Genomic DNA, 13,406 nt, shown 5'->3' with positions numbered 1-13,406 from the left:
AGGATTTTTGTCGGGCAGCACCCATCCTATGGAATGCCCTTCCACGCACACTAACACTCTCCTCTAGCCTCCAAACTTTCAAGCGTTCCCTGAAAACTCGCATCTTCTGGCAGCTTATCATACTCAGGACTCCCCCACAACCTCCAGTAGCGTTTATACCTATTTGCATCCCATCAGGACTGTCCTGTAATCTGGTGGGACTGCCATGCTATGGAATTCTATCCTTATGTGTCCCTCCTATTATCCCTATAGATTGTAAGCTTGCGAGCAGGGCCCTCCTACCTCCATGTCGATTTGTATCCACCCAGTTTGTTTAATCACTGTTGTTTCCAATTGTAAAGCGCAACGGGATATGCTGCGCTATATAAAAACCTGTAAATAAATAAGTGGATGTGGCCTACAAATTGCATCACTCCCACGAGGCCATGCTAGGGGTGGCCATCGACGCATCTTCCATCGATGGCAGTTTATGCAGGAACCATCGATGGCTATAAACCATTCTATCGGCAGCCATCGATGGTTCCCACCATCGTGTATTTGCGCATGCGCAGCGGAAGAATGGGGTGGCCGCCACCGCCGGGAGGTGCGCGCATGAGCGATAGAACTATAACTGATGCGCTGGATAATAATGTTTCTTCTGCGCCGCGCGCATGCACAAAATAAACCTTATTATACAGCGCGTCAGGTTAGTTAGTTCTATCGCGCATGCGCGCACCTCCCGGTGGCGGCCGCCCAGCCTGGGCCCATTCTTCCTCTCCGCATGCGCAAGTAGTAGACGATGGGCACCATCGAGACCGGCCTGCTCCTCCTGGCTCTGTCCTGCTCCGGAGTCCGTCCAGGGCACGGAGCAGCTGCCTTCAGCAGTGAGTGAGACGGAACTGCAAGTCTACTTGTCTTGTTTCCGGGGGAGTGATGCAACGGCTGCTCACTTCCCCGGGCTGCACTGAGAGACCAGAGGCAGGCCACCACCAGTGCGCGCATGCGCACAAACAACTTCAAGAGACAGTCCCGACTCGCAGTGCTGCTGCAGCTGCGCCACATGACATAATTTATCAATTCAGAAAGTGAGTCACAGTCTAGGACTCGGAGTAGCCGGGCAGCTGGCCAGCAGGGTAAAAAAAAATTAAAATCGACATCGGATGCCATCCATCAATGGCATCAAACTATTCGACCCTTGCCTATCGATGCCCAAAACATCAAGCACTAGGTCCAGACCATCGATGTTTTGGGAACATCGATAGCCATCCCTAATCTGGTTCTCCCCCATCGATGGCGAAAGTATTCGACATCGACCATCGATGATTTCGAATCATCGATGGTCGATGGCCATCCCTTATACCTCCTTATCACCTGCTGGGCAGCAGTGAATAGTTGGTGCAGCTCATAGAGCTGCTGGCCACGCCACCACAATGGCAAACACTGCCATAATACCAACCAACAGACAACTCTATAAACACCCGCTCTCACACAGTGTACCTCATCAGCCGTAACCCCCATAAAATATACTACACAATTACCACCATTCTACACAGCTCACACAAAACTTATATGTGTTCTCTCCCTACATTTACACAACACAAGTCCATGCAGAAGTTCGCTGTATGAACATTGCCATACTAGAGTAAGGGTAGCACAGGTGGAATGAATGGGAGCCTGCTGCACTGTCCCAGCCATCACCCCTAGGACATTGGTGGGAAGGACAATACATTGCTTTGCCGCCGGTAGACTAGCTCACTGGACTGGTACTGTACTGCACTGCACATGCGCTGAACTTCCTGCGTTGATACTGCGCATGCGCTAGTCTTTCCTTGGCCGTGTCATTGTAACCGCGCATGCGCCGTCTAGCCGCTCTGACTACGCATGCGCGCTTCCCGACGACTGTAAGTGGTCACATGATCTGCAACGCGCTTGCGCAATTCCAACCTCCTGGTAAAGGGTTTTGATTGGCTCCCGGCTGGCGCAGGCGTGAAGCTGTCGCCAGCTCCGTGCGCCGGATTGGAGGGTGCTCTGCGCACGCGTGCACCGATCTCCCGGCTCGGGAGCCTTCGCGCCATTCGGAGGAGTGTGGTAGGGGGTGGCGCGTGCACGCGGTCAGCGGGTCACGTGCCTTTAGGTCGCGCACGGGGGGGCCGGCGGTGGCGGAAGAGAGCGAGACCTCGGGCCCAAGTTACCACAGAGTGGGGGGCGCGTTGTCCCCACCGACACCACGGGACTCCGGCCCCAGAGACGTCGCCGTGACACGACCCGTGTCTCCGAGCACCCGCTGTCATCATGAAGGGGTGAGCTGTCACACACCGCCGCCATGTGTCCTCTGTCACACCGCCCCGATCCCCCGCCATAGCTGCTCCCTTATACTGCCCCTGTATATTGCTGCCACCTGTATACCGCCCGGACCCACGTGATAGGTGCCCCCTATACTACTACCACCGTCATATGTGCCACCTATAGTGTCCCTGTATACTGCTGACTCCGTCATAGGTGCCCCCCATGCTGGCCCTGTACCCCAGTATACTGCTGCCACCTATATACTGCCCCTGACCCCTGTCATAGGTGCACCCCATGCTGCCCCTGTACCCCAGTATACTGCTGCCACCTATATACTGCCCCAGACCCCTGTCATAGGTGCACCCCATGCTGCCCCTGTACCCCAGTATACTGCTGCCACCTATATACTGCCCCAGACCCTTGTCATAGGTGCCTCCCATGATGCCCCTCTACCCCAGTATATTGCTGCCACCTATATACTGCCCCAAGCCCCTGTCATAGGTGCCTCCCATGATGCCCCTCTACCCCAGTATATTGCTGCCACCTATATACTGCCCCAAACCCCTGTCATAGGTGCCCCCATGCTGCCCCTGTACCCCAGTATACTGCTGCCACCTATATACTGCCCCTGACCCCTGTCATAGGTGCCTCCCATGATGCCCTTCTACCACAGTATATTGCTGCCGCCTAAATACTGCCCCAAACCCCTGTCATAGGTGCTGCCCCTCTACCCCAGTATACTGCTGCCGCCTATATACCTATGCTTTTTCCTGGATACTACTGACCTGTTGTGCGCCCTGCATAATTCTGACACCTATATGCTGCTGACCTGTCGTGTGGCCTATATACTACTAACTACTTCCATTCTGCTGACCCCTGTCATATGTTCCCAATATACTGACCCAGGTCCACTGTATATTGGTGACCCCTGTCATATGTTCCCAATATGCTGACCCTGGTCCCCTGTATATTGGTGACCCCTGCCATATGTTCCCAATATGCTGACCCTGGTCCCCTGTATATTGGTGACCCCTGTCATATGTACTCTGGTTTGCCTCTGGCCCTGTAATATCTATAATTTGCTGACAGTTATATCATTGATGCAAATCTTTTCTGTAGCTTGTTTCTGTATATACATAGGCTTACAGTAATATTCCTTTAAACAGGGACATTACACAGGTTCTGGGAATGGTTAACTTCAAGCCTCCATTTCCCTTCCTGTTATATACTACATTTAAGTTTTCCCACACTGGCAGTTCTATATTTGTATGTACATTGTGTGGTGGGAGAGTGAGCTGCAGGGCAGATTTATAGCCGCCGCCCCCCCCCCCCCCAAAAAAACCTTTTCTTTTACCCAATCACTTTTTCTCCCACACCCTGCATGTGGGGGGGGGGGGTGCAGGGTGTGGCCAATGGGCAGCAGCATTACACAAGTCGTCAATGAGACGTTTCGCATAATGTGGGATATTTCATATACTACTGAATAAAAACCTAGAAGTGGTATTAAGACATTGGTTATAGTGAATAGGAAGGTCCAGTCATTAGCCTGTATTGGATAACTATGCCGCCAATTAATGACTTTGTGTCTGCTGGCGTTGCAGGTTTGTAGCACCATACTGTGCCCACTATGTGCTTCTAGAGGTGTGTGATAAATATATATCTATATATAATATGTTTTTTAAGCAAATCTTGATGAAGCGTAATAGTGGGTACACATAGTGCGATTTTGCTTTCGATTCAAGACCATTCTTCTATTCCATTTATACCCCTTTTACACTTTTTGCATATGAACGCGCATCAACCCGGTATATAGCTCAGTGTGAAGGTTTCTTGTCACCGCATCCCGTGTTCAGCATTCTGGGATTTATACCCAGGTCCTGACCTGGGTACATTCCGGAATTGACACGGGATGCAGTCAGTGTGACCCAGATCCCGTTCACTGCCGTGAAAATGCACCGCTGGAAGTTGCTGACATCTCCCAGCGCCGCCCCGGCCAAGCCTCCAGATGACGCCACCCGTCCGACTTCATTCTGGGTCGGGTGGCCAGTGTGAAAGCACTTGCAAGCCGGGTCACACCCGGAACTTAGAACCTTGCTTGCAAGTGTGAAAGGGGTATTACACTACACAGGAGCGTGCAATGGGATCGAATCTGCATCCAATGCTGCTAAAAATATTCAATGTTCAATTTCGATTCCTGTTTGCTTCTATAAGCAAAATCAAATAGAAAAATAGTGCATAGCTCATTGTGTGTACAAAGATGTAGGTGAGTTATTCGCTTTTGCTTGTAATTTTAATATTTAATAGTGAGCAAGTTGCGGCGGGCAGCTGTGGCATTAGGTAATGAGGTTACTATTACACTGATCTAATACTTGGATAATAGTTACCCCTGGTTGGCTGAGAGGGAGTTTTGAGATGTGGGGAGTGTTGGTTAATGGGGATAACCAGTAAGCTAATCACAAATGGAGAAGACGTGCTGTGGAGGGCATGTAGTAACTGGTGAGACTGGCAGCATTAATAAGATGAATGTATTGGTAATGAGCAGTGACTGGTTTGGTATAAACTGTAATAGGTGGTACTATTAATGTTAGTAGGTTGTGTTCTGCTATGTTGCCTTACTGCACTACATTCCTGTCTGCCCTGCATTCTACTGCTGAAAAGCAATTAACTTTTTTTTTTTTTTTTCAACCGTGCTTTTTATTGCCATTGCTTGAAAGGCGTTGGTCACAAGTCAGCCTGCTTTCATGTCCTGTAACAGGTGGGAGGATCCTGCTTTTACCTGAAGGCGAGAAGCAGAGCTTCCTGCTTGTGCAGAGGCAGCTGCTTTGCTCATATCACAGCTCCGTACATAACCAGCTCAGTGGTAGCACTACCTCCTGCACTCACGCACCATTGCTTGGCAGCAGCGTCCCTTGTTGTACTATGCAGGTTAGAAAGCGAGGATGATAAATGTGACTTCTATTTAGAGCATTATGTACAGCAGTACATTTTTCATTTCAGTCCTGATGCTGGCTTCAGGGGAAGAAGCAGTTTGCTAATCTTGGACACTGGTGTCCTGTAAACTGTAGAAAGCTGATCGGAATTACAGAACCGATCGCGGAGCTCCTGCGGCCAAGCATAGCTCTCCATTTAACGATGTGTTATGCCTTGGCAGGCGCTGTGTGAGAGGCACGCACATCTGCTGTTCTATTGTAACTAGACATCCTGGACGCCGCGTTGGAGATCCTAGTGCAGGGTTATTTGTCACTCGTTTGAAAGATTTATTCATTTTTTTTCTATTGAATATTAATTTCTCACAATGATACTTACTCAATATAAAGGTTTATTAACAGTGATGATATACAGATTTAGAGGCCATATGCTGTACAAGCCTATAACAGGATGTGTCTGTAGCATAGGGCCTGGGTTGCAGAAAAGAGCATTCTCTTCTACTGACTGCTTGTATGTATTATGCTGCTTTTACACCGCAAAACGTGCTTAGACCCTAGTAGTTCCCATCCACTGCAGGGACCCCGCTGCTGATCTCACATCTGCTACGCCGCAGGGACCCCCTGCCCGCCAGCGGGATCATTCCCTTCCCTGCGCTGCCCAGGTGTGGGTGGGGTGGAGGTTTGAAAGTGTGCGTATCTAACGACCGCACTGCATATTTAATGAGAGGGTCCCCACCTGCTCATTAATTATTCACTGCCTGCTCATTAGATATGCTTTGAGCGTGATCACTATTGGCTGGCTCCTAAATACCGTTTCAGACCCGTTCAGACTGCAAAAAAAAAGGGTCTGAAATGGGTAGGACCCTGCTTTTTTACCATTTCCAAATACCATTTTTCTTCAAAGCGGTTCAAAATCGGAAAAATAACGTTTTTTTTTTTTTTTAGTGCGGTCTGAAAGTGGCATTAATGTTCTATAGCTTAGGACACTTCCTGCTGTGTCTGACGTGAGTGACCCAGAGACAAGATTCCTCCTGTCCCAGTAATGTGAGGCAGAGCATGTGGTGAAGCAGGTGTGTCTGAACGCCTGTTTCCTCTCACCCCTTTGATTGTAAGCTCACACAGCAATCTTCAGCCCCCTTTTTATGGCCTATAAACTTATCACAGCAATGCTGAAAAGGAGATACTGCCTGAGACATCCCCCAAATGCCATTGTCATGCCGCTGGACCAGAAACCTGGCTGCGTGTCCCGCTTATCCCAGGAGATCTTAATTCAAAGTGCATCTTAATGACCTATTTCACTCTAGTATAGGTTACAGCAATGGCAGGTTAGATGCTTCATGATGATTATCCATGGACAACGTGATTCACAGCAGCAGCTGCATCAGGCGGCCCAGTAACCTTCACCAGCGATGCGCGGTACTCATCACCTTAGTGGTCATTTAAATAAATACAGTTGGTCAATGAAAGACGTCTGTCTATAATAAGTTATTGGCAGGCCTTTTAAATTGATCTTACAGGCTCTTGTAGACAAAGCCAGGAGTGCCTGGGGGTGCAAGTTAGGGCTTGGTTGGCCGTCTGTCACCCGTCACAGGTCTACATGGACCTTGCATTAATCCTAACCAACGCCACCTCGCCATCCATGTGGCAGTAATGAGGGTCTCTGACTAAATTTAACCAGCCATAGCTGTACGTAAATATATTTTGGTCTTGATGGAGTGATCTGCAGAGGGATCAGTTTCAGGGCACCGCATTCCTTCTCCGCCGGTCACAGGCTATTTATAGCTATGAGTAATACAACCAGCGCTGAATTCTGGTGCGTATGAAATATTTTTCCAACTCCAAATTGTAACATTTCACGATCCACAAGTAGAATCCATTTCTTGTGCGTTGTTGCTGTTAGATCTATTGTGTATACAGTGTCTGTGTGTAACCACTTACCCTAGTACGGGAAACTATTTAGCTGACGGTAGAGAATACAGGGCTCTACTGATGCCAATCGCCAGCTAAACAGTGTGCCCTGAGGTTCCCCCCAGCGCCAGTCTCTAGGATTCACTCCTCTTGCCATTTGACAAAAAAAAAATTCGATGCCCTTTCCATGATAGCAGCTTTTAGTCTGTTGTCTGGGACGCTGAGGCCGCACTCCTCCGGCCACATGCTCAGCTGTCAGTGCTCTGATTATACCTGTTGTGCATTTATCAGGATTAGGGAGGAGGAGAGAGCACGCACAGATTATTGCTTTGTGATCTGTTGCTAGATCTCCCTGCCATAGTGTTGTGATGTCTGCGTGCCCCAGGACATCAGATTAGAGGCAGAGGATGGCACCTTGACTTGGACTAGATCTCCTTTGCATGGCAAATTGTGCTGAGTAGTGCAGCTTGGGGCTGTGTGTGACACTTTGTGCCTTGGCCACTTGGTGGAATGAGCCGAGAAGTGCCGCGTATATCTGATGCATACTGACTATATAGCACATTAAACTTTCTTGCTGGAACCGATGCACTTTAAACAAAAATTCTTAGAAGTGAAAGTATAAGAAAACGACTATATAATGCAGTCTCGTTGTATCGATAGATAGTATTTTTAGGAATGATAATTTAATCCTATTTTGTTTTGTTCCAGTAGCCGGATCGAGCTGGGAGATGTGACTCCACATAACATAAAGCAGCTGAAGAGGCTGAACCAGGTCATCTTCCCAGTGAGCTATAATGACAAGTTTTACAAGGATGTCTTGGAAGTTGGGGAGCTTGCCAAACTCGGTAAGGTGCTTGTGGGGTCTTCCGCTGTTAACGTAAAAATGCAACACTTGTGTGTAGATTTTGTACTAGTCTATTAGAGAATTGGAGCCTGACCCTAATTGGGACTTCACACATGTTTTCTTGACGACCTAATTATGGTTGCGGCATGTCGCACTTAATATACCTGCAAGCTTGCACATAAGGTGTGATGTGCCTATGCTGCAGTAAGGGGTTGGAAGATGGCTGGGAAAAGAAGGGGGGAGGGTGTAAATAAATAGCAGGAGCAGAGCAGCTGAGGTGACTCGGCAGATCCTATATTCTAAAAAACGAACATTGCTCCTCACCTCTATGGGGGAATTCAATAGTTTTGCACTAGATGGCACCCCACAGAGCAATTAAAATGTTGCCACGCATTGCTGCCCGCGCTGACATTATAATGATGTGCGGTCATTTTGATGGACATGGAGAATTAGTTATTAATAAAAGGAGCTTTGGCACTTTCTCAGGTGCATCCCAATTACTATAATGCAGGTATGGGGGAGCCTTTGGCCCTCCAGCTGTTGTACTACACATCCCATCGTGCCCTGCTTCAGTTTTGCTATTTGCCCATGCTGCAACTGTTGCAGGGCATGCTGGGATGTGTAGCTCAACATCTGGAGGGCCGCAGGTTCCCCATCCCTGCTATAATGACTTATTTGTGGCAAGTTACAGTTATTGCTGCTTCTGATACATTTTCTGTGTTTTAGCCTATTTCAACGACATTGCAGTGGGAGCTGTATGCTGTAGAGTCGATCACTCTCAAAATCAGAAGAGACTTTACATCATGACGTTGGGTTGTCTGGCGCCGTACCGCAGGCTTGGAATAGGTAGGTCTTCATGCTTCTCCTGTGCCTGCAGGCACACATACAACTAGTTATTATCAATGACCTGTGGTCATACAGAAATTCTAGCTTTCATGTCCGTATAACCCCCGTCTTGTAGCTAAGTGTTGGTTAGATATGCTCCCTGGACTTCCTGCTGGATTTGTGGGTTCAGATGACATAGGTAGGGGCTTAGCATATGCTGGTTCCTGGTGTTCAGTTTGGCACAGTTAACCATAAGAGACTGGCAGTGTCTCTAACCAAACCTTTATTGGTACCATTTATTTATTGCCATTAATGAGTACACATAAAGAAACGTCAGATCATTGTCGTGAATTCAGTCGGCGTCCCTAAATTCATATTTGCCCCTTGCGCATCCTTCCATCTGACGATCAGAGCTAAAATTACTGTTTTACTTTCACAGGAACAAAGATGCTAAACCACGTATTAAACATCTGCGAGAAAGACGGCACCTTTGACAACATCTACCTGTAAGTGTCTGGTTATGGCACTCTTGTCCTGTGTCAGTGGTTCCTGCCTGGTCCTGTGTTCACTGCTTCTACCCACCTATAGTGCCATATAGGCCGGGATCCCCCTTTGGTTTCCCATCCAGTAAACCAGTGTGGCAAAACCATGGATAGTTGCATTCTGAAAAATGGGGATAGTTGCATTCTGAAAAATGGCTCTAAGCTCTTATATCTCCATGAACTAATGTAAACTATAAATAACTTGTCAGACAAGGACCTGAGATGTATCCTGTATTGCAGGTTATGGTAACTGTTCGCTGTGGTACATTGTTTTTTTCCCCCTGTGTTTTCTTTTGCTGTCTGCTATTAGGATGTAGTTACTGTGACATCATAGATAAGGTTGGCCATGACACATGAGGTCATGATAGGTTGTAGATGGCAAGCAGACATCCTAATATTGCACATGAAAGAGTTTGCTTCGGTGTCAAACGTGATTCTTCGCCAGTTGTACATGGTTAAATGCTTTCAGACCCATAATTGGACCCTCTCCTTCAGGGAGAACATGCTCTGTTCCTGGGCTTCCCTGGTAATGTAGGATTGCCAGCACCTGTGGTGACACCTTCCTTATCAGTTACCTAGCTCCCCACAGGTGCTGGCAATCATACATTATCCATACCTACCAGCATGCCCCTCTCCAGGAGGACACAATGCTCTGTTCCTGGGCTTCCCTGGTAATGTATGATTGCCAGCACCTGTGGTGACACCTTTCTTATCAATTACCTAGCTCCCCACAGGTGCTGGCAATCATACATTACCAAGGAAGCCCAGGAACAGAGAGAGCATTTTCTCCCTGAAGGAGAGGGTCAGGTAGGCAACCCTGCGTTACAGTGAATCTAATAGTATCATCAGTAAGGGTGTTCAGTCTGGGCCATTCTGTGCATTTCTATTGGTCAGCCAGAAGTGGAGCATATGAAAGGGGATGTCCCTGCATATAACAAGTGTTTGAAAGGTGTGTGTGTGTGTGTGTGTGTGGGGGGGGGGTTATTGCCTGGTCTCTATTACCGGTTGCCTTTAGGCAAAGTACTGAACACTTTACATTGGTGGAAATATTCCTAATATTATTCGCAAACCTGCAACCAGGAGAGAGCCATTGTGTGGGGTATGGCTGTTTGCAGCAATATGGTCTAGGCTACCCCCACGCACAATGGTTGCCTCCTTCTCCATGTTCTGTACAAATTGTTTTCTCTTGTGATCTCATACATTTGTTTGATTACAGGCATGTGCAGATCAGTAACGAGTCCGCCATAGATTTCTACAGGAAGTTTGGCTTTGAGATCATTGAAACAAAGAAAAACTATTACAAGAGGATAGAGCCGGCCGACGCTCACGTGCTGCAGAAAAATCTGAAGCTTTCCTCTCCGGCGCAGAATTCCGACGTGCAAAAGAGTGAAAACTAAACGGAAACGAACAAAACCCACTTCTTGCACTTGCTTGTCGCCAAATATGGAAAGAGACCCGTTGAGTTTTGCTCTGACCGTACACTTCTAATATCTCTTCTTCCTTCTCCACTTGAAAAAAAAAATAATTAAAAGCTAAAAAAAAGTGTGTTGAATGCTTCTTCAGAGCTGTCCAATCTCACATATATGTATATATATTGTTTGGTTGAACTCTGACATGTTTTCCGTTTGTGGAGATCATACTTGCAGGGGAGTTATGGATTTTCTTCGGCTTTTCATCCTTTTACCCCCATTTGTTTGGGAGAATGAGCGGCTTCTATCAGTCTGGAATAGTCTTTAAATAAAAACAAATTTCTTTTTAGCATCCTCTTTCTCTAACCTCATTGTTTTATTGTACAAGGTGACTTGTTGGTTATTAATGTGAAGATGTGTACAGAGGTGTGACAGGGTGGTGGCAGCAGTTTGGTAAGAGTTTAGGACCCACAGGGGCTTTCTGTGTCAACAGCATGGTGAGAAACCTGCTCACTACTCTCACATTTATCTACACTGGGGACCAGCCTACTGGACGTCTTCCCTGTAATGAGAATGAACTTCCCTTCACACCGAGCTAGTGTCTGCTATATTATCTGACAGATGTCAAATTGTGTTGTCTTGTTTATTTATTTTTCAAACAGTGACTAACTTGCAGGTGAAAAATGGCACTTGTCTCATGTTGCATAGAGATGTAGGGGGCTATTCAATTTGCGGTGATGAGCACGAGGTGCCGGGGACTTCATCAGAATGTCTGCACCATTTTTCTTACCCCATGTACGCAGCTATTCCCCCTGCAGCAGTTGAGGGACTACACATCCCAGCATGCCCTCATGCCACATTTCTATTAGGGCATGCTAAAACTGTCAGGCAATGCTGGCGTATGTAGTTCAGGAGCCCCTGGAGCACTGCATGTTGCGGCCCTTTGGCCTCTGTGAGGTATGAGGCACCTTAATGATGCCTCAAATTTCATTCATAAGCTGGGTATTTGTCCTTCATGCTAATGACTGATCTACAGTAAAGCACAAGTACCTACTTAAAGCCGAGTACATTCCGATAGATTTCTGTCCCATCTGTGTGGTGTGAACGATAATCTGGTAATGAAGGAAAGCCTATAACAATCATTTGCTCCCAAATGCTGAAAAATGGGCAAATAATTGTTCAACAAATCAGTTTGATCATGTGCTTAATCATCTTGTCTGAAGAACCCTTGTCAGTTTTTAGAGCGTTTGTGAACAGATGATTGTGATTTTTCTCCAGTACATTGCCAGATCTCTGTTCCCAGCAGACAGATAATATTTAGGTGTGTACACATGGGGCCTGATTCTGGTTCACTTGCAAAATCAAATTCTCTCTCTAATGGACAAAACCATGTGCACTGCAGGGGGGCAGATGTAACGTGGAGAGAGTTAGATTTGGGTGAGTTATTGTGTTCCTGTGCAGGGTAAATACTGGCTGCTTTATTTGTACGCTGTAATATAGATATCAGTTTGAATTAAAAACCCCTTCCAAATCTAACTATCCCCTGCGCATGTTACATCTTGGTCCTTTACAATTTCTGGGGTCAGCTTCTTGTAGACGTAACACAGGTGTTTATTCTCGTCTCCAGTGCAATACTATGGGGCCAGTGCAATACTATGGGGCCTGTGCTCCTACAATTCGTCCATATTGTGTCCGGGAGCAGAACATGCAGCTGAAGCACTGTTGGGACTGGATTTCACCTGCAGCACTTTCCTGATCCTATGTATTGGCTTGTACTATGCTTTATATACATATGCAGGCTATATATGTAGGAGGTACTGTGCTGCGTGGGGATGATCGTGTATGTAGGAGGTACTGTGCTGCGTGGGGATGATCGTGTATGTAGGAGGTGCGGTGTGGGGCTGATTATATATGTAGGAAGTACTACGTTGCATGGGGATGATTATATATGTAAGAGGTACTGTGCTGCGTGGGGCTGATTTTATAGGTAGGAGGCACTGTGCTGCGTGGGGCTGATTTTATAGGTAAGAGGCACTGTGCTGCGTGGGGCTGATTTTATAGGTAAGAGGTACTGTGCTGTGTGGGGCTGATTTTATATGTACGAAGTGCTGTGCTGCGTGGGGCTGATTTTATATGTGAGGTGCTGTGTGGGGCTGATTTTATATGTAAGAGGTGCTGTGCTGCGTGGGGCTGATTTTATATGTAAGAGGTGCTGTGCTGCGTGGGGCTGATTTTATATGTAAGAGGTGCTGTGCTGCGTGGGGCTGATTTTATATGTAAGAGGTGCTGTGCTGCGTGGGGCTGATTTTATATGTAAGAGGTGCTGTGGTGCTGATTTTATATGTAAGAGGTGCTGTGCTGCGTGGGGCTGATTTTATATGTAAGAGGTGCTGTGCTGCGTGGGGCTGATTTTATATGTAAGAGGTGCTGTGCTGCGTGGGGATGATTTTATATGTAAGAGGTACTGTGCTGCGTGGGGCTGATTTTATATGTAAGAGGTACTGTGCTGCGTGGGGCTGATTTTATATGTAAGAGGTACTGTGCTGCGTGGGGCTGATTTTATATGTAAGGTACTGTGCTGCGTGGGGCTGATTTTATATGTAAGAGGTACTGTGCTGCGTGGGGCTGATTATATATGTAGGAGGTACTGTGCTGCATGGGGCTGATTTATATATGTAGGAGGTAC

General features: G+C 47.2%; 1 protein-coding gene across 2 annotated transcripts; it reads left to right on the top strand.

Annotated features, from left to right (window-relative positions):
- The first annotated feature begins 1,965 nt into the window (after positions 1-1,965).
- NAA50 (N-alpha-acetyltransferase 50, NatE catalytic subunit) lies at positions 1,966-11,069 on the top strand. 2 transcript variants are annotated; one of them, XM_083171538.1, is made up of 5 exons: positions 1,966-2,279; positions 7,812-7,945; positions 8,671-8,790; positions 9,209-9,275; positions 10,528-11,069. In XM_083171538.1, the coding sequence occupies exons 1-5, from the start codon at positions 2,272-2,274 to the stop codon at positions 10,706-10,708; spliced, it is 510 nt and encodes a 169-aa protein (XP_083027664.1). In that variant the 5' UTR covers positions 1,966-2,271; the 3' UTR covers positions 10,709-11,069. The 2 variants fall into 2 exon arrangements, with proteins under 2 accessions (XP_083027664.1, XP_083027663.1); XM_083171537.1 differs by having other exon boundaries at positions 1,970-2,279; positions 7,809-7,945.
- The last annotated feature ends 2,337 nt before the right edge of the window (positions 11,070-13,406 follow it).

The sequence above is a fragment of the Crinia signifera genome, chromosome 2, assembly GCF_055691185.1.
Source record: "Crinia signifera chromosome 2, ASM5569118v1, whole genome shotgun sequence".
Lineage (NCBI taxonomy): Eukaryota > Metazoa > Chordata > Amphibia > Anura > Myobatrachidae > Crinia > Crinia signifera.
This window is presented reverse-complemented; position numbering and strand designations above follow the sequence as displayed.